We start from the raw sequence: 20542 nt of genomic DNA on the forward strand, positions 1-20542 counted from the left end.
TCCAAGTTACTCAAGTAAATGTAATTGAGTATGTAACTAGTTACAACCCAACTTTGGCCACGTTGAGTGAACTGATTACGCTGGTTTATTAGATTTTGTTTGAAAATAACCTTTTTTTAAAATACTTTTGATTATAACATCAAATAAGTTTTCGTAAGCAAAAAGAAAAACAAAGGAGAGGCCTGAAAACATCAGGTAATAAATCCATATAATGTGTTTTACCTAGTTACTGGAATAATTGAACTTTTCAACTGAATTGTTTTGTTTTCACACCAAACATCCTACATCAGAAATCAATAATCAATGAGCCACTTCTGCTCTGTGGCTATATTTTATTCACAGAAAAAAGAAGTCCAACATGCAAAAGCTGCAAGGTTGCATTTTACGGTTTATTTCTCCACTCTGGTAAGCAATAAATGCAAATTTATCTTTCTATTGTTTCCTTCCTCTCCCCCTGCTTAAAAAAAACAAAACATAAGCCCACCCGGTGCATGCTGGTCCTGTTTCTATACTTATAGAAAATGGCCCCACAGCTCTTCCTGTCTGACTTACAAAGGCAAAACAAAAAAACAAACAAACAAAAAAGGTTGTTAACCTACAAATGAACCCCAAGATATACAGTAAACCAAGAACAAATTCAAACAAAATTAATAAACATAAACACAGATATTTCCAATGGGATAATGTATATTAATGAACATGTAATTTTATCATAAATACACAGTATTGAGTGAGATGCTCATTTAGTGTCTTTTCATGTTTACAAAACTATATTTGTCATAAAACAGTAACTGAAACAGGAAGTTTCTAATAAGGTAAACGGTGAAATAATCGGAGCGCTGATTACAGACCAACCATGCTGTAGGTTGCATCCTAAAGGTGAGATAGGTGGAGCTTTATTGAAATTATTGAGCAGAGAGGTCAGGGGTCAATCAGGGGTTCTTTTTAACTCTGAAGTCCGATTACCCAAGTTCCTACTCAAAAAAAAAGAAATATCCTTTATTGACAGTAGGGAAATTTAGCAGCAGGTTACAGGAAAATGGAAGATGCCTATTCAGCCAAGATAAACATATAAAAACCAGTTCTGAAGGCAACTCTGTACCAGCCAGGTGTACCTAATAAAGTGGCCGGTGAGTGTATGTTCATCAAAGAAGTGAGGCTTGCAGGAACATGGAGGCTCTAGACTGGTTTGTCTCCTTTTAGATCAAGCGGTCCCTGATAGTTTGCCATTAGGCAGCAGACGACCCACAGCTGATTGACTGAACCGACCAGAGAAAGAGGAACAAGACCGTCCCAGATATGGTACTCCTTCACCCTTCGTATGGCCCTCTCCACCAAAATCCTCAGTCCAGCAACAGCCTGGGTCTTTACTGGTGGTTTACTGGTGGGTTTTTTTAGTGGAGGGACGATGAGTGTTGCCCCGACCTCTGACAGAATCTTCTCAATCTGGAAACCCTCGTCGGCCACTACTCCGTCTCCGGGCTGAAGCAGCGCTAAGATCTCTGATTTCCCAGTTATTTCTACATCTGAGATGGAGCCTCTGTACAGTTTGGATACAAAAGTGATGATCCCACATGGAGCGATGCCAATCAGACCTTTAAAGGTGGTGTGGTTTTTGGAGCGTGCCGTTTCACAGCGGATCTCCGTGCAGGCCACTGCCACTCTCACCTGGGGGCAGCACTGCTTGAGCTTGTCAGGCATGGTGGCCTGAACTTGCTCTCTTGTCATCCACAACGGCAGCGAGCCAAGAACCTGGTAAAGGTAGCTAGTCCACGTTAAGATGATGCGACTCACTGTGGGCAAACTGACCTCAAAGATGGACGACAGAGTCTTCTCCTGAAGTCCGGCTGCAACACGACAAAGAAACATGAACAGTTCGTCGATGAGCGGAGGTTTTCGCTGAGGACTAGGCGTTTCTTCTGCAGACCGCTGTGCCTTGGACCAGTACACCAGCCTTGAAGCAGAAGGGTTAACTGACTCCCAAAACACAGCGAAGATCTCCTTCGAGTTGAATTTTGTGTAGTAACGAAAATCTTCATCTGTGACACAAAACCTGAAAATCAGTGGCAGCTTCTTCTTAAGAGTCAGCTGCTGGATTTGCATTTCCAATGACAAAACCTGGAGCTCCAACTCTTCAATTCTCCGAGTGGCAGTGTCCAGTTTACCTGAGCGAAAAGAGAAAACATACACCTTAAGAGACGTCACTCAACTTTCACTGTCCTCATCACTGGAGTCTTTAAACTAGAGGTGTCAAACACATTTTGGGCCATATCAAAGTCTGGATGTCCTTAAAGGGCCAGCTGTGTCAGAATGTATTGGTAAAACCCATCAAACTGTTCAAATATCAATAAAGAGCTGTTTGTTTCAGTAAATGTTTCCTTAAATTAAATAATATAATTGAACATCTTTTCACACTTGTCAGCCCATCTGGGATTTCGTGATTGTTTTTGTGGTTTATTTGCAATCAAAATCACAGATTTTGTGGTGCTAATTTAGAAATATTTGTAAGGATTTTTTACGATGTTTACGCTAATGTGTAGTGTTAAACATGACTTTTTATTAATTGCCTTATCGGTCACGGACTATGACTTGACATCAAGTGAGGCTGAGGCAGCGGTAACTTAACCTTAATGTTTTTGGCCAATTTTGAGAGAAATATTGCAGTGAAATCAGAATAAAATGTGAGGATTTGTTGATTTATTGTGAGTTTTGTGCATTTGTGAAAAACTGGAGGGACTAATTGATATAATTTGGAGTCTAAAGGGCCACATAAAAAGCTACAAAGGGCCAGATTTGGCCCCCGACCTTGAGTTTGACACATGTACTTTAAACGCTCACTGGTTGCCATGGTTACCTGCTTTTATCCTGCTCTTTTAACATTAGCTAGCATGTTGTTGGCATACTACAACTGTTTATCACAGCATCATAAAATAAATTGTGCTGCCAAATGGACATTAGCGAATGAGAAGCATCTTAATGACCCATTCAATGCAGGCGAGTCGATAAATAATGAGAGAAAATATTACTAGTTAGTAAAGAGTTTCTTCACGGTAAGATCATCGGCTCTCAATGAGATATGTTGAGTTGCTCTAATTAAGACAAACATCTACACAGTGAACAATAAGGGCACCACAATAGGGTTTTTATTTAATCAAAAAACACACAGGACAGATGAAATACAATAATTTCTTCCTAGTTTAGTCACAATTAGAGGGAAAATGAAGATGTAGCTGCATCCATCAAAGAAGGTGATAAACTAATGCAAAAATTGAAAATGCAGTGGACTGAACGGGACATAGGTTGAGGTACAGAGACAATGAGCTAAAAATTAAACCTCCGACATCTGCAGACGCCGATTAAAGAGAAGTGATCTGGGCTGGCGGCAAGTTGTAGATTATTTTATTAGCCTAATTGTAAATAGTTTAGAATAATGTATTATTGCTTGTGTTCTTTCTGAAGGCCCACTGCACTGAACCCCATTGAAAACCTCCTGGTTATTCAACCAAACACTGATTTCTGAACTCTTCCTGAGTTAAAACATTAGTACTGATGTTTCTAAATGAATATGAACTTGTTTTCTTTGCATTATTTCACGTCTGAAAGCACTCCTTCTGTTTTGTTATTTTGACCATTTCTCATTGTCTGTAAATAAATACTCTGAAATTGCTGCTTGGAATTTCAGATACATGTTGTCAGTAGTTCACAGAATAAAAGAACAATGTTCATTTTACTCAAACATATACATATAAAGAGTAAAATCAGAAAAACTGATATTTCTGCAGTGGTCTCTTAATATGTTCCAGAGCTGTGTATATAATATACACAAGGCACACATGCCGTGTTGCTGCTATACAGATAAACTTGACTTGAGTTTTTATAAATATAAAACTTATTCAAAGGGAAAACCACAAAATATGCAATATTTTCTATAGATGGATAGCAAAGCTGCTCCTCCTCACTCAAATGTATTTACTAACAATCTTCCCACCAGTTAGCAAGTCTGAAATGTTCTTGAGATGGTTACAATGTCATTCACTGCCATGTGTTTTTTGTACAAGACACTTTCTGTAATACTAACCAGGAAGACTGCAGGCATAGTCATGATCTTTTGCCACTACACTTGCAAGCAATCCCTCCTCTGTGCAGTCCCCAGGGTCAGGCATCTTCTGGAAGTCATCCTGGCCAGCAGCACCAAAACGCTTTTTGGTTAGAATGAAAACAGACTCAGGAGCTTGTGAGCTTCTCCCTAAACGTGGGAAATATGTTGAGACACTTCACAGTTAGGACACATTTTTGTTAATATTTTAAAAAATGTTGAACCCTGTCATCCTCGCTTTACCCACAATCATTCCAGTGAAATCTAGAAGGCACCACTCCTTGTCTAATCCGAATTCTTCCACTGGCAGATGTGCTGAGGTCCTCCGGGGCAAAGTGCTGGCTGCAGACAAAAGTGCTCCCACGGATGATTTGAAAACTTGGTCCCTCATCTCTCCTGATTGCTCTCACCCAAGAGGCACGTATATTTGGGTCCACGGGAAAATCATGGAAACTCAAATATGGGTTTTTTTGTTTGTTGCTAGAACAGCGTGGTACGCTGCAATAGCAACGTCTTGATGATTGTGCCATGTTTGTTAGGTGGGTTGCTGCTGAGAAAGATGGACACAACAAAACAAGAAATTATGAATCATATCAGAATATGTAAATGATTTAATATTTACAACACTATTCTAAGCAACAGTGTTGGACAATGTCCGTGATTTTACATTAATATAGGAAGTAAACCTTTGAACTTTACAGCACTGACAGGCAGCGGTGTATATTTTTAGCTAGCTGTTGCTAAAGCTGCTGCTAGCTAGCGGAATTTAAAATTGTAGGATGTTTACCTTTTACGCTGTAAGAAAACTGTAACTTAACAATGATGGATAACATTGACATGACTAACTAACAGATAAATATTGTTTTTATTAACGTCGACAGAAAAAGTAAACCTTTTAACGTTACAGTACTGACATGAAGCGGTGTATATTTTAGCTACATTTGGCTAACGCTAATGCTAGCTCGCTTACCGTCTAATCAGATGCTGTTTCCCTTATACACTGTAAGAAAATTGTAAATTAACAATAATGGATCACGTTGCCATGGCTTATTAGCACGTCATTATTGTTTTATTAACCTCACCTTTCGCTTTATCCTAAAGATGAGTATAGTACATTTTCCAGACAGGTTTCGAGGCAAAAGCACGCTGGAAGTACAGCTACACCGCAACGAGTCAGAAAGGAAGTCATCTGACGTATTTGTGAAAATGGCCTGCCCAAATGATGAATGTTTTTGACATTGCGGTTCACAATGCAAGAAATGTGACAAAAATTTTTCGAGCTTATTCAAATTTCAAATATGTAGTAGCTTTGTATGCATATCTTGATCATAAATATCTGTTTTTGTGGTGAAAATAATACGTGGGACGAAACATTTGAGGTGTATAGAAGAAACAGCGCCTCCTACAGTCAGAGTATAAAATAATATAACACTTGCGGGGTGCCGTTTCTAAAGTTATACGGTGAAAAATTAACGGCAGTAATTGTGATTATTTAGCCTATCATAAGAGAAAAAATATATAAATCTAACAGTTTCAAACTAATATTTAAGTATTAAATATTAGCTGCAAATTCGCTTGCTAATAACCGGAAGTAAACCCTCAAAGTAAAAGCTGGGTCTTGCGAACTTCCACATCAACCCCTGCTGGTGAGCCCATTGATAAAAGTCTGAATTACCATTTAAATGGCTCACTATTTTAAGCTGAGATGCACATGTCGAGAAGAGAAGGAACAATAAAGAAGAAGAGACATGAGCAACAACTGAAGTGAAAAGTTTATATTATACAAGTTCACCAGACTCTTATTTTGGTAGTCTACTCCTGCTTATTAGTAAGTAAAATTACATGTAATCATTCAATGTGTTTATTAGCTAACTATTTAGCTTAAAGTTAAATATTTAATTCCAAAGTATAGTTTCAAGCTAAATATTAGCTTATATGTAGATATTTAGTTGTGAAAGCTGCTAATGATAGGTTGTAGCTTTCAGTAGCTACTAATGAAACTAGTAGCTAAATGAAAGCTGAATACTTAGCTACTAGCTAAATATTTTTAGATAATTGATTAGCTATAACTGTTTAGTTTGAAACTAAATCTTTAGCCTCAAGCTAAATATTAATAATTGCTAACTAAAGGTTTAGATAAAGCTGATTATTTAGTAGACGATATAATTATTTAGGCTCAAAGTAAATATTTAATTTGGTAATTAAATATTTAGTTTGAAACTATGTCATTTATTATTACATTAAGAACATGGTGAAAATATCAGTTTGAATAATGAACCATATTTTGTTTTTCCCTTATGACAGTAATCCATATTTCTTCTGGTAATTTTGAACAATGTAACTTTACACCCCATAAACGCCCAATTACAAAACTACCCAGTAATTTATGGGCCCGTAGTTGGTAGTGATGCTTTCAAGTGCTGAATAAAATGTAAAGATGCCACAATCAAATAACGGGCATAAAAACATGAAGATGAGCGATGGATAACTTTAAAAATGTCTCATTCACATTTTGAAGCTTATTTCACTTTCCGAACCCCATTTCTCTGGTGTCATGGCGTCTTTCTGGTTGGTTGTTCTGATTGACAGTCTTGGAGCGTGGCGTTTTTTCGAGCAGCACTTGAACGCACCTGTGTAGTTTGAATAACTCGTGTTGCTGCTGCCTGCGAGCCTAAAACAACGGGACCAAGCAAAGCATGATCGGCTAGTCTAAGCTGCACTTTTACTCCAGTGAACCTGCGCATTGGGTGAGTCTGCACCGATCATTAATTTCCACGTCACGGATTGGAAAAGCCGATTATGACACCCACGGGATCGCTAATCGATGCGTGTTGTTGAAATCCTGCGTGCAAACGTTGCGTTTTAAACGTTGGGAGCGCATCTTCAGCGCCCAGTATGAGTGTGCTAATAACTTTTACTTTGCTTTGACTTCCAGAGGTTTCCAAAGCACTGTCTTAAATGGAGCTAGAGGACCAATGGTGGAAGGGACAACTTGCTGCAGATATTTACCAGGCGCTCAGATGCAAAGTGAGGGCGATTGACCATCAAATGGAGCCACAATGGAGAAAAATAATTAACAATTTCAGTGCATCTATATTGTTTTTGATAGCTTGTGTTCATCCTGCACGTTACTGATGTTTTACCAGTCAGGAATGCCAATATGACCACATCCCTGCAGCAGGTAGCAACAGTTTCACTCAACATATTTTTACTCAAGTAAAAGTAAAAGGTAGCAGTCCAAGACATTATTCAAGAGTAAAAAGTATTTGGTAAAAAGTTTACTCAAGTAGTGAGTAACTGATGAAATTGTCAATCATCTAGTATTTAAAAATTAGATAATCAGACTGACCAAAATATAAATTGAGTGGAAATTTTGGTATTTGAAGGACCAAAATGACAATAATTTATATAACTAACAAAAAATGACAAAATCAGGCTAAATAAAATGTTTCCAAATCAGTTTATTTCAATGTAAAACTTATGAAGCTTTAACAAAGACTGCAGGTCTGGGAAATTTTAGGTTAAAACATGTTTGTTTTTCACTCAGTGGGTAGGACATCCAGAAATTTTACTCAAGTAAGAGTAGAGATAATTCACAATAAAACTACTCAAGTAAAAGTTTAAAAAAAAAAATTCAGCTAAAATTAAACGTTTTCAAAAAAGTTATCAAGTAAATGCAATTAAATTACATTTACCCAACTCTGCCTGTTAGCTGTGTTTCTGCCCTGACTTGTTTGTTTGCAAACTAAGCTAGAATACATTTATTATATCAGTGAGTTTTGCACCATTGCTTCCTTTAGGTCTTGGACAGTTCATACCAGGATCCCACCAACAAGCTTTGGAGATGCATCGAATCATTTTCCACCACTGTTTGGTTCTTGTCCATCTATCTTAAATTTTTATGCCTTCCTGTTTTTATGTTTTTAATTATTGGTGGGACTTGATTCAATTTTTTTTAATTAACCAGGGTTAATTAATCAAACTGTGTATCAACAAACTAACCTACATTTTCAATTCAATAATAATTTTTGCTGGTAAATTATTGAATAAATAGACATAGGAGCTCAACAACAAAAATATTTATTGTCTTCAGAATTCGGTAGTAACTCGTTACATTTACACAATTACATTTATTTTATTTTTAAAGTACTTTTAGGAATATTTTTACTATGCTTTACTTTTACGTGAGTAATTTTATTATGAAGTATTTCTACTTTTACTGGAGTAAAATTTCTGGATTCTCTACCAACTGAATGAAAAACAAACATGTTTGTAGACACAGACACACACCTGACGTTTTTGTTAAAGTTTCACAAGTTTTTTATTGAAAGAAACTGATTCGGAAGAAGTAAATTTTGCCCGATTTTGTTATTTTTTTATTACTTATATGAATTACTGTCATTTCCACTTAACTTTATATTTTGGTTTGTCTGATGTCATTTTTAAATATTTAATGTTTGATCATTTGATCAGTTACTCGGTACTTGACTACCATTTATTTTTTTTTTACCAAATATTTTCTTACTCTTACTTGAGTAAAATTTCTGGATTTTTTACCCATTGAATGAAACATGTTTTAACCAAAAATTCACCAGACACAAACGCACACCAACAGTTTTTGTTAAAGTTTAAGTTTTTTTATTGAAAGAAACCTTTTTTTGCCTGATTTAGTTAATTTTTATTTATTGCCATTTTGTCCTTAAAATACCAAAATTGATTGATTAAACGATTGATAATTTGACCAGTTATTCAGTACTTGAGTAGACTTTTTACCAAATACTTTCTTTACTTCAATGGCAACTTTTTACTTTTACTTGAGTAAAAATATGTTGAAGCCATTCTACTCTTATTTAAGTAATTTTTTTGGGAACTCTACCCACCTCTGTTTTAAAAATCTGCTATTTAGGTTATCCATCCATAAGATTGGTGCAAAGTGCCATTAACTTGGAACTTATTCTGAAATTTGAACTCTGGATGTTAACATTTAGCCTTGATGACGACTGTGTTGCTGCAACATGTTTAGCACTGAGATGGAAATTTAGGGTTTAATAGCTTGATAGGATAACTCCTGTTGGCACAAAATAGTCTTTCCTGTTTTTTAAAGCAAAAACGAATCCCCAGTGGATGAAGAGAAGCAACTGTCTTCCATTGATGTTGTTTACAGAAGTCGCATGTGCATCAGATATGCAGATGTACCAGAAACACATTAATATAAAAGGTTCAGCTGAAACTTTTGTATGTTAAAAAAAACAACTTTAACGCATCATCTTTGTGGAAGAAATTGCCCACTTGTTGTTTAATAAATGATTTTTTATCTTTTCTTTGTACTTTAAATAAGAAAATCTTACTTAAAAAATAAGTTCTAGACTTTAAGTTTACTCATGACAAGTAATATTTTTTTAATATCAAGCTTTAATATCTTACTGAAATAATTAACTACGAAAACACAAAATATTTTAACATTAAACCTCTTTGTGACAAAAATGATCTACTCAGAAAGAAAACAAGCATAAATATCCTTAGTTTAAGATATTTAATCTTACTTAAATTTCAGTTTTTGCAGTGTGCAATCTACAAACATCTGCAGTTATGCAATTTAAAGGTCAGTGGTCATAATGTTATGCCAGATTTCTATGAATTATTAGTGTTTTACTTTGTGTTTTAAATGTTATTATTATATTGCATGTCCATTTTGGTGACTGGTTAAGGCGCTACAGATGCGAACAGCACATATTTATATTTGAGTTGTACATCGTGCCTGTGTTGTACAGTTTATTATTGTTGTGATTCTGGAACAGGAGCTCAAACTGCCGTCCTACAAAGGCCAGTCCCCTCAGCTGAACCTCAGGCGATACTTTGCAGACCTCATCGCCATCATCTGCAACCGCTTCTGCCTTTGCCCCGCGGCCAGACACCTGGCCGTCTACCTGCTCGACCTCTTCATGGACCGCTATGACGTCACCATGCAGCAGCTTCACATAGTCTCTCTGTCCTGTCTCCTTCTGGCAAGTATGTGTATCTGTGACCTCTCAGTTCAGATGCTGTCAGATCGCCATAGGCGCAGCAAAAACTAACGGCTATATCTGTCAGACAAGTATGCGCTGTCATTTTATTTAATCAGCAACATGACGTAGATGTTAGAGCATAAACTTTATTAGCAGCTGTATGACTGCCAAACTTAGCGGTTAGCTAGTCAGACCATCATCAGGTTTTATACGGCGCGTTTTGTAGTTGACTGTATCTGGAGCTGCTTTAAACACTTTGAAACCATGACACTGCATATATATCCATCTAGTTATCATTGAAACAATTTATTAGCTTTTTTGTTGTTGTATCTTGTCGAGTATGCCGAACTGACAGCTCCTTTAAATGCCGCGGAAGCTTATTCCGCACGCATGCGTACTCAGGCAGTTGAGCGATTTTTTTTCTAATAAACTTTATTTACAAATAAAGAATATACAATTGTAGACGGTGTTCTCGAGGTGCTGGTGTAACAAATCCATAGGACTCGATGAGGAAAAAATAACAGGTTACAAATGAAATTCATCACTTTACTTGGCCTTAAGTGATGAATGGCTTTAGAGTGGTGCACAATTTTAAAGACTCCAAAAAAACATCTCAAATAAGCTCTAAAACAGTGAGCTCAGGTTTGTTTTTAGCAAATTTGCAGGCATGTATGTGGAACTTGGCCAACAGAATAAGAACGTTTATAATATGTTGAGCGGTTTGTTGATGCGGCTAACTTTTCTTCCGGTTTACCTGACGCAGGTAAATTTGAGGAAAGGGAGGACCGCGTGCCGAAGCTGGAGACCCTGAACAGCCTGGGGTGCATGAGCTCCATGAACCTGGTCCTGACCAAGCAGGGTTTGCTCCACATGGAGCTGCTGCTGCTGGAAACCTTCAGCTGGAACCTGTACCTTCCCACTGCAGCTCACTTCATTGATTACTATTTGTCCGTCGGCGTCCTGGACGGAGATCTGCACGACGGCTGGCCCATGGCGAGCCTGGAGAAGACCAAGCTGTACATGGCCAAGTACGCAGACTACTTCCTGGAAGTCTCCTTGCAAGGTGCGCTGGTGAAGGTTAGGCCGAGGAAATCAGAGGACTCGTCTCTGTGTGTTGAAGATTTATTTTAGGGAAGAATGGAACAAGTTTCTTTCTCTGTTTTTCTCTCTGTCTTTCTTTATGTCTCTTTCCTTTCTTCCCTCCTTGTTTCCTTCCTTCTTTTCTTCCTTCCATCTTTCCTTCATTGCTTACTTCCTTTTCCTCTTCCTTCTTTGCTTCCTTTTTTCATTCCTTCCTTCCTTCCCTCTCTCTTTTCTTTGCTTTCTTCCATCCTTCCTCTCTCCCTTTCTCCCTTCCTCATTTCCTTCCTTCCTTCCTTCCTTCCTATCTTCATTCTTTTTTTTCTTTTCTTACCTCCTTCATTTATTCCTTCCTTCCTTCCTTGGTGCCTTCCTTTTCCTCTTCCTTCCTTCATGTGTCCATGCTTTCATGCTTCCTTCCTTCCTTTCCTCTCATTTTTTCCATCCTTCCTGTATACTCTTCCTTCTTTCCTTTTGTTTTTCCTTCCTCTTTTTGTCCATGTTTCCTTCCTTCCATCCTTCCTCCTTCCCTTCTCCAAGTATCTCCTCTGAATTCTGTATTTATATTTTTAAATATAAATACAAATAAAACTGAAATTTTTAGTCTGGAGAAAATTATTGACATAAAAGGTTTAATATTAGACATCTTTGTTTTATCAGCTGGATTCCTCCCTCTGATCTGTGTTTTGTTTTTATTTAATTTTTCATAGATCACATCTTTTTGTGCTTTGCTCCGTCGCTGGTGGCGGCCGCCTGCGTGGCGGCGTCCCGCCTCATCCTCCATCTTTCCCCCAGCTGGCCGGCCCGCCTGCAGCGCCTCACCGGCTATGCCTGGGAGAATCTCACACCCTGCGCGGAGAAGCTGCTCATGTGAGAGAGGCCAAGACAAAGTAGTGAATAAATGAAAACATACGAGGGTTTCCATTGAAAATTTGAGCGGTGAAGGATTAATTTGTATTCTGCAGGCTCACCTGAGCAGGAGTTCACATCTTGATGGAAATTAACTTGGGATATTTTTAACTCCTTATGTAGATAAACCGTTGGGAAAAAGTATACGCGGAAAACAGAAAATTTACCCGTTATCTAAAGAAAACCATCGGAAAATGAATTTGTTATCTCGAGAAAACTATCGAGAGAATGTACTGGTGGAAAAAGTGAAATTACCTCGTTGTCTAAAGAGAAAATGTTTTTACAAAAAATGGGAAGTTAACTTGTTATCTCGAGAAAAAAAGAGTATTTGTGGAAAACTGGAAAATTTACTAGTCATCTTGAAAATCATCTGGAATTTTACTAGTTAGCTCAGGAAAACAATCAGAAAATGAATTTATCTTGAAAACTATGAGGAAGAAGTATATAAAGAAAGCAAAAAAATTACTAGTTTTCTTCAGAAAACCAGGAAAAACATAATTTCTTTATTTCAAGAAAACCCTTGAGGTTTGGGGATAAAAGTATATGTGGAAAACGGGAAATTAACTCGTCTAGAAAATAATCTGGAAAATGTTTATACCAAAAAGTGAAAATTAATTTATAGCGAGATAACCATCGGAAATGAATTTATTTATTTTGAGAAAACCTTCAGGAAAAGAGTTTATGTTGACAACGTAAAATGTACTTATCTTAAAAACAGTCTGGAGAATAACATATTTAGAGAAACTATTGGGAAAAAGTATAAACTGAAAAAGGGAAGTTAACTCATTATCTCTAGAAACGTTATCTCTAAATAAAGAAAATTAATTTCTTTATTTCGAGAAAACCTTCATGAAAAAGTATATGTGGACAACAGGAAATTTACTCCTTCTCTCAAGAAAACCATTGGGAAATGAATTTATCTCCAGAAAATTATCTGGAAGAAATGTATGCAGAAAATGTCCTTTCTCAGCTTCTGTAGTTTATACAAAATTAAACTACTCACTCAAGGATTTTATTTATGCAGTTAAAGGATTATAAATATGACATTGTTTTTTTTCCAGTGCACATGACAGTGATGTGAAAGAGGCCAATAAGCAGCAGTGCCTTCAGCAGCAGCAGAGCCAGGCGCTGCTCCACAGCTCAGGCCAGCCAGCCGCTGCGTCGCAGTTCCTGCAGCTGCCCTCCATGCAGTTCCCTCAGAAAGCCCTGCAGGCAGGCCCGGCCGCCGGCCACAGGTCTGCATCCTACCTGCAGGGCCCCGCCGGCCCCCAGCAGAGCGACACACAAGCCTCCGCCGCCTGTCTGGACCCGAAGCCCGGCGTTCCCAGCCGGGCGTACCCGGTTAGCATGCACTACAGCTACCAGGCGCCGTGCTTCGACAGATGATCGTCATTTTGGTGGAGAGCCAGACGTGATCGTTTGAACGTACAGAATGTTGTTTTTAATTTCCAGAGACTTGATAAGATTTATGCAGCACTTTGAGCCGTTCAGTGTGCAATACATGAGGATGTTTCTTTTCTTAATGTTTGAGATACAGAGTGAATGTCAATGCGCTGTTTTGCACCAATCTCTGCTAGACCAAAAAGCTTTGTGTTCATTTTATGCCAACCTGAAGTATTAATTACCCTGTGTTGAAAGTTAAGACAGCAAGAGCCAAAAGGGGGGATTTTTGTCAAAGTTTGTGGTTTAACTTAAGAGTTTTTGTTGCGTTGTTCTTATTTTAATTTTTTTCTCTCTAGTTGTTAGGGCAAATGTCAAGAACGAAGATGGTAGATGCTGCAGCACGTGAAAATTATCCCCCGAGTTTCAGTCAGCTTCTACAGTCCTTTTAAATAAAACGCAAACCTGTGTTGATGATGATCCTGTTCGGGGGGGAAACATTACAACTTGAAATTCTGTCGGTTTCACTGTATAACAATCCTTAAAAATGGATGACTGCAACACGGAGTCTGTTTCTTTATTTCCAAAAATAAAAAAACTAAAATCAAGCAAACAAAGTAGATTGATATTTATTATAGATCCAAAACTTGAAAGTTTTTTTTTTTACAATGGTGTATTAGGGCCATTGTAGATGGAATAAAAGGAGAAAATGTCTGCCAATAATTTTGATTAATCAGAAATTTTCTTAAAAAACTTTGAAAACTTATAGAAAAAGTTTTAAAGAAAATGTTAGACATTTGAAGTTAAAATAATTAAAAGTTTTTTGTAGAAAATTTCTGATAATATAAAAATTACATTTTTTTCTTGCAAATGTTCTTGTTTTTCTAGAAAATATCTGAGTTTTTCTGAAATTATCTGCATGTTTATTAAACAAACATGGGCGGGGGGGAAATAAAGCATGGTTGTTTTTTCCCACCACCTAAAATTTCCAATAACGTAACAAATGTGGAAAGTAATGGAAACCTGCATGTTTTGCATGCGAGGTGAGGTTACAGCTGACAGCCAGCAGAGGGCAGCATCTGTCTTGTCTGTTTGCTAAGAAATCTTCCTCGTCAGCTCAGACGTAAAAATGAGAAATAAAAAAACTCAACCTTCCGTCTTCTTAATCATTCTGCAGATTTTCCTGAGAAAAATGTCAGAATATATTTCTTTGGAACTTCTCAAAAGAAACTTCAGCTCTGAAGACGTAAAAAAAGACCGATAATTTAAAGTTCAGCTAAAGCAAATACATTTGCTTTTCTTTAAGGCGTGAACCACACGCTGTCATTTTTTCAGACTCTTAGTCAGTTTGTTTTTGAATAGACTGCTTATTTCTGAATGAAAATCTCAAAGGGGACTGAACTGAAATGACTTCCCGTCACTAAAACAATGTGGTGAGTAAAAACCTCTAATGGGTTTCTGGTTCCTCCATGTTATAATGGGATGGAGTTTCCTGTGCAGAGAAAAGCAGAAGGAAGCAGATTTAACGCATTGCTTTACCATATTTACCCTCTATATTTGGTTTTGTACAGTTTTAGAGTACCCAAAAATTGTGCTTTAGTGCGAGCAGCACTACTTCAAAATATTTTTACTCAAGTACAAAACATGTTTCATTCAGTGGGTAGAAAATCCAGAATTTTTACTTAATTAAGAGTAAGTAAAATTTCTACTTCATAATAAAATTACTCGAGTAAAAACAAAAAGTACAGTGTAGTAAAAAATACTCCTAAAAGTTTTTTTTAATTTTTTAATTTTATTTTTTATTTTTTCAAAAAAAATCACTCAAGTAAATGTAATTGACTAAATGTAACTAGTTACCACCTAACTCTGACTCGTGGTAAAGAGATATGTAAATAAAAACTGATATTGTACTATAGTAGCATAATTTCCCACTTTAACTTAAACAAATCAAAATCTTTAAGTTAAATACTAGTATTCAGTGGGAACTGAACTGAACTTTTGTATTTTTCACATTTTTAACACAATCAGACTGTTTAAAAACTTTTATTCAGTAAACTGTGGCTTCCCGTTTCTCCTGGGGTGTAAATATGAAGTGACGGGCTGGGCTTAGCTGGCGTTGCTAGGTGACGGGCTGGGCTTGGCTGGCGTTGCTAGGTGACGGGCTAGCTTAGCTGGCGTTGCTAGGTGACGGGCTGGGCTTAGCTGGCGTTGCTAGGTGATGGGCTGGGCTTGGCAGGCGTTGCTAGGTGACGGGCTGGGCTTAGCTGACGTTGTTAGGTGACGGGCTGGGCTTGGCTGTTGCTAAGTCACGGGCTAAGCTTGGCTGGCGTTGCTAGGTAACGGCGCCAATAGAACTAGCACTTTTTCATCAATATTAAGGAGTTATTTACTTAAAACAAGCCTCTATACATTACTAAAAAGTTACTTGTAAGTTAGTTTTGTCTTATTTCAAGTATAGTGAGATATTTGCACTACACTGGACCAAAAATACTTGGTAAGAGTTTTTGTTTTTGCATTGTCTGAAGTTAGAAGGCCTTCTTACCTAATCTTTAGCTTCCTCCATTGATTCTTTGTTGGGTTCATGTCAGGACTCTGGCTGGGCCGTTACAAATCGTTAATTTGTTTTCCAGTCAGAACAAAACCAAGTCGGTAAAAATAAAATACGGCGACATTTTTAATAAAAGTCAGGTGGTATCTAAGGAAAAACAGAAAATGGGTCAACTTTCGCTCTATTAGTAGGGAAACTTAACCAAAAATATGGTCAGGAAAAAAACAAAACATCCTTTTTTTGAGTTTCCAGATCTAAATGCTACAGAAACCCTGTAAATATCAAGAACACAGGAGGAATAGTTTGTATGCTTCAACCTTGTGAAATGATTAGGTTTAAGTCCTGCAAAAATTTATCAAAATGTTAAACTTTGACCTGAAATATAAATATATTGTGATCACCAGATAATTACCAGAGAAGATTCAGGAGTGAGGAAGTAAAAAAAATAACGACAGTCAGTGACTTCCTCTTAATTTTTTATTTCTGCCCCGTTGTTCTGTGTGGAAAAACCCAGCAGCCCACTCACCCATCTGTTTCTCTGCGTGAGCAAAAACAACCAGAGCTTTTTTAACTAAATCTATAATAACATGAGTCCTGCATGGTTGTGCCTTTCATTATCAGCAAAAAATAAAACCCAGAAAATATTTTTCTGGTTTCAACTCTGGACCCACAAAACAGCAGGCCATGGTGGCATGAACTTTAAAGAGAAAAAACAAAACACACTCTTAGGTCAAATATGAACAAAAAAATGACCAGAACAATAATATAAAAAATATATTGAAATAAATCAAAATATAATAATTGCCTGTATTCTCCTTGTTTTCCCTGATTTAATCTCAGAACAAGAATCAGAAAGGTTTCTACTTGGTTATATGATAAATATCAGACAAAAATGTAAATAGATACAAGTAGCAGCTTTCAAGTAATGATTCATTTTATCAAGGGGAAAAAAGGAATCAAAACCCAAACTATGGTTGCCTGTCATGTTAAATTACCACATTGTTGGTTTAGTCTTTGTTTTAATGTCACTATTTTCAGAAAGACTTAATTAGAATATCTGACAACATGAAGCAGCAATAAAGATCTTAAAGCAACATGTCGTATCCAGAGCTAAAGAATGGAAAAAATCAAAACATAAACAATATATCAGTTTGTTTTTATACCTTGTTTAGTTTATGGCTGCTATAAAAGAATTACAAAAACAACAAAACTTTAGATTTGTTCTTTTTGAGTGGATGTCGGAGGTCAGATGGAAACAAAAATTAAAATCAAAGTATATTAGAAAATAATTATTTCACGTGTGAAATATTTATTTAATGCTGTCACTGACTTTATGTTTTCTCTGTTTTTAACTCGTTCTGATTGCTTGTGTAGATTTTCTGTGTATATTTGTTTTTGTTCTCTTACTATATTCTTTTTGACTGACTTGATTGAATTCATGTGAATTTTATTCAACTGACACAAAACCTTGAGATGCTACTAATTATGAATTGGTCCTACATAAATAAGCTGCAATGCATTTAACTAAATTAGACTGAAGAGACACAGAATGAAAAAAGACAAATCTGTTTGTGACTGTGGTGTTTAAAAGAGTGTCACAAAAAGTTTCATAACAAATCAAAAATACAAAAAAGGACACATTTAGAGTAGATGAAATTAAATAGTATTTACTGACATTTACATGTGTGGACACATGCTGTTTTAATCCAAACTACCCTGCCCTGAGCTCATTTTAGAGATTGCATAACAATGTTTCATAAGCAAAAATGCCGAATACAGACAGGATGTTCGTAATGTGATAAAATCCTTTCAGACCGCAGGAACTCTGTTCTGTTGGACTGAATGTTCCTGCAGTGAATCTTAATACTTCGGAGGATTTGCAGATCTGAAACTGCAGCTAAAAGGACTGAAACCAAGAAAAGCCTGGTTGACATGGCAACAATTTGAAAACACTCACATCATGAAGAGGGAAAACGTTCAAAGTGTTGCCTTTGGAAGAGCTCAAACAGAGAAATTGACAGAATTGTAAAAGGTGGCTAAAAATAGTTTTGCTGCAAAAGAAACTGTAAATGCTTTCCACATATTCAGCTGATACGAAATATCATAATCATATCACAGATTTAGGGAAAACAATGAGTATATTTTAAAATAATTATAAATTCTGTTGATGTCTTCTAATATAAAACTCTAAAATATCAGTTTAAGTCATTAATTTGTATAAAACCAAAAAGTGCAGCTTCTGTTCACTGAATATACATGTTTCTTCATCACTCTCAAATAAATTTGTAAAGATGATTTTTTTTTTAAATCAAAAATATATTCTCCAAAGACATAAAAAGGATTCCTCTGTTCTGTGGACTACAATGGAATACCTGTAAAATAAATAAAATTATTGACATTATCTCTATTTGACTCTTATAAATAAAAGTGTCTTCAGTCAGAGGATTCCTTAAATTTCTTGTAAATACAGACTGTTAAAGGTGGGTAAAATCTTAAATTGGTCAGCATCTACAACAACTCTTAGAAGAAAAATTCACAATATGAGTTAAAGCAACTTTTAGATTCCATCTGGGAATAATAAAGCATATTTGATTTTGAAATAAATGTGAAATACAAAAGGCTTTCTGAAAAGGTTTCTGAGAAGTCCCCTTATATGATGTCAGACGGATGTGTACACGGATGCTTATTCATCGGTGGTTAGATTTTATCTTGAATTTATGACGATTTATCAAAGAAAAAAATATATAGAAAAGCACAAAGAAAAACTGACTTGTCCAAAAGGTGAACTACATATTAGTGAGTTTACAGAAAAAACATGGCTGATCGTTTTAAATTATTTCAGGACCATGGCCAGTTCAAGTCTTAATAGGTAGGCATTTCAGTAAATGTTTTAAAAGAGCGTGATTTAAAAATATATACATATATAATAAATATTGTTAATTTAAAGTAATTTTTTATGTCATATAATGATGGCTATTTGTAATTATACATACACAAAAACTGCTAACGCAGTTTTGTAGCGAATGCATGCGTGGAGAGTGGAAACGTACACGCTGCTCCACGCTTAGGAAGAAAAAAGTATGAAGTGTTTTCTTTCTCTTTTTGACATATATTCTTTTCTTCTTTTAACACGCATTCTGATTGGCTCTCCCAAACGCTTGTAGCCAATCAGCCCTCGCCTGCCATGGAGGAAGGAATAAATGCAAGATGGCTCCTCATATAAAAACAGTCTTCTTGGTCGTCCTCAGTGTGCAACAAAATAACTCTCTAATCCTTATTAGGTTAAAATATTTATCCGCGACGAGTTCTGAAGGATAAACTGAGCTTTTGCTTGGCGACGTTAGGCTGTATTTTGTGGAAATATAAAGTATAAGGACAACAGGGACGGCTTTGAAGACATGGTTGTGAGAGCTCCGAGTCTTCGTGAACCGTTGGGCTGCTGAGGATCGCACAGCCCCAGCAGGGCCTTAGTTAGCAGCTAACTAGCTAATGACTTCGCCCACTATCCTCTACCGTTTTGGAACCCTCAAAGACAAGAAGGAATACAACCAATGCTGAATGTGGGAAGTTGAAGCTCCTGTAACAAATGATCATGGCTGTATCAAGGTAAGTTGTCCCTGTACCGCGTCTGTTATGTTCGACCGAGTTTTCTTAACAATTAGCTAGCTGGTGTGCTAACGCTTGCTAGCTTTAAATTGGCAGCGGAATAGCGTGGCGATGGCCGACTAAACCGGTACTCTTGTTACCTCAATTTGGTTCCAAACGATTTGATCACTTTACTGAAATTCACAACTGGTGGCAAACGTTTATTGGACTTGATTTCTGTCCTGACGTGGGTTTATGTTTAGTATTACAAGAACTGTTGTTATGAAGTTGGGTGATTAAATGGGATTTGCAAACGCAGCACACGCTCATTAATTAATTTATCCCCACATTTGTAACCGAAGGGTTGTTATACGACGTATTAAAAACTAATCTAAGCCCATTTAATGGTGACGTTGTTACAGTTGCCTAACTTGTTCTGGTTTAAGTATTCACCTCTGTTTATTTTTTTTTATTGTACTCTTTTGCATATGACAGAAGTAAAAGTATCTACCTATAGAAAACGATATGTGCACAGTGGAGCACCAAAGCTGTTATAACCTGTTTAAATCCACTTTGTTACTGCTGTACATTTGCAGTAGTATGTGTGCTGGCAGCATTTCTAAAAGCACTGCATATTTAAACAACCTATATCTGGGAAAAAACACAATATTATAACTTTTGATAGAGCTTCTTACTTAAAAATGAGACATTTTGGTAGAAAGTATTTCATAAATTAGCCTTTTTTAAATTGATCTTGATGTGCTGTTTTAGAGCTACAATAAATGTCTTAGCTCAAAGGTTTATTACTGTAGAAATTGGGGGTTTTCTGCCTTCAAATGTAAAAGTCTTCATTCAATTTTTAGAGCAAAGACTAAAGTAATTGTGGAATAGAGTTAAAAAATAATCCAGTTTTAATGGAAACTGTAGCATGGATCTTAC

At 36.5% G+C, this 20542-nt stretch overlaps 3 protein-coding genes across 3 annotated transcripts in view; 2 read left to right on the forward strand and 1 right to left on the reverse strand.

Annotated features, from left to right (window-relative positions):
* Nucleotides 1-370: 370 nt before the first annotated feature.
* On the reverse strand, nucleotides 371-4640 carry LOC106930464 (uncharacterized). The gene is made up of 3 exons (XM_015008027.2): nucleotides 4344-4640; nucleotides 4079-4246; nucleotides 371-2165 (listed from the first exon to the last, which is right to left on the reverse strand). Exons 1-3 carry the CDS (start codon nucleotides 4624-4626, stop codon nucleotides 1180-1182), a joined length of 1437 nt encoding a protein of 478 aa, XP_014863513.2. The 5' UTR covers nucleotides 4627-4640; the 3' UTR covers nucleotides 371-1179.
* A 2040-nt stretch (nucleotides 4641-6680) lies between these two features.
* Nucleotides 6681-14031, forward strand: ccnj (cyclin J). The gene is made up of 6 exons (XM_015008030.2): nucleotides 6681-6843; nucleotides 7032-7123; nucleotides 9895-10105; nucleotides 10865-11164; nucleotides 11892-12051; nucleotides 13152-14031. The coding sequence occupies exons 2-6, from the start codon at nucleotides 7055-7057 to the stop codon at nucleotides 13474-13476; spliced, it is 1065 nt and encodes a 354-aa protein (XP_014863516.1). The 5' UTR covers nucleotides 6681-6843; nucleotides 7032-7054; the 3' UTR covers nucleotides 13477-14031.
* Nucleotides 14032-19218: 5187 nt separating this feature from the next.
* btaf1 (B-TFIID TATA-box binding protein associated factor 1) overlaps nucleotides 19219-20542 on the forward strand; it is a 29578-nt gene continuing 28254 nt past the window's right edge. Inside the window, exon 1 of the mRNA XM_015008020.2 lies at nucleotides 19219-19624. Coding sequence (XP_014863506.2) covers nucleotides 19605-19624 — 20 coding nt within the window. The 5' untranslated portion in view covers nucleotides 19219-19604. The remainder of the gene's footprint in view (nucleotides 19625-20542) is intronic.

The sequence above is a fragment of the Poecilia mexicana genome, unplaced genomic scaffold, assembly GCF_051168715.1.
Source record: "Poecilia mexicana isolate PSO_F unplaced genomic scaffold, ASM5116871v1 scaffold_15, whole genome shotgun sequence".
NCBI lineage: Eukaryota > Metazoa > Chordata > Actinopteri > Cyprinodontiformes > Poeciliidae > Poecilia > Poecilia mexicana.

What these genes read in the sequence shown, in the direction of transcription:
- LOC106930464 (XM_015008027.2), bottom strand. Translation starts at nt 4,626, where the DNA reads ATGGCACAATCATCAAGACGTTGCTATTGCAGCGTACCACGCTGTTCT. An exon ending in TAGATTTCACTGGAATGATT is followed by an intron (nt 4,247 to 4,343) that starts GTGGGTAAAGCG and finishes TCCCACGTTTAG; the next exon opens with GGAGAAGCTCACAAGCTCCT. An exon ending in CTATGCCTGCAGTCTTCCTG is followed by an intron (nt 2,166 to 4,078) that starts GTTAGTATTACA and finishes CTTTTCGCTCAG; the next exon opens with GTAAACTGGACACTGCCACT.
- ccnj (XM_015008030.2), top strand. Translation starts at nt 7,055, where the DNA reads ATGGAGCTAGAGGACCAATGGTGGAAGGGACAACTTGCTGCAGATATT. An exon ending in GTCCTGTCTCCTTCTGGCAA is followed by an intron (nt 10,106 to 10,864) that starts GTATGTGTATCT and finishes TACCTGACGCAG; the next exon opens with GTAAATTTGAGGAAAGGGAG. An exon ending in TGCGCGGAGAAGCTGCTCAT is followed by an intron (nt 12,052 to 13,151) that starts GTGAGAGAGGCC and finishes TTTTTTTTCCAG; the next exon opens with TGCACATGACAGTGATGTGA.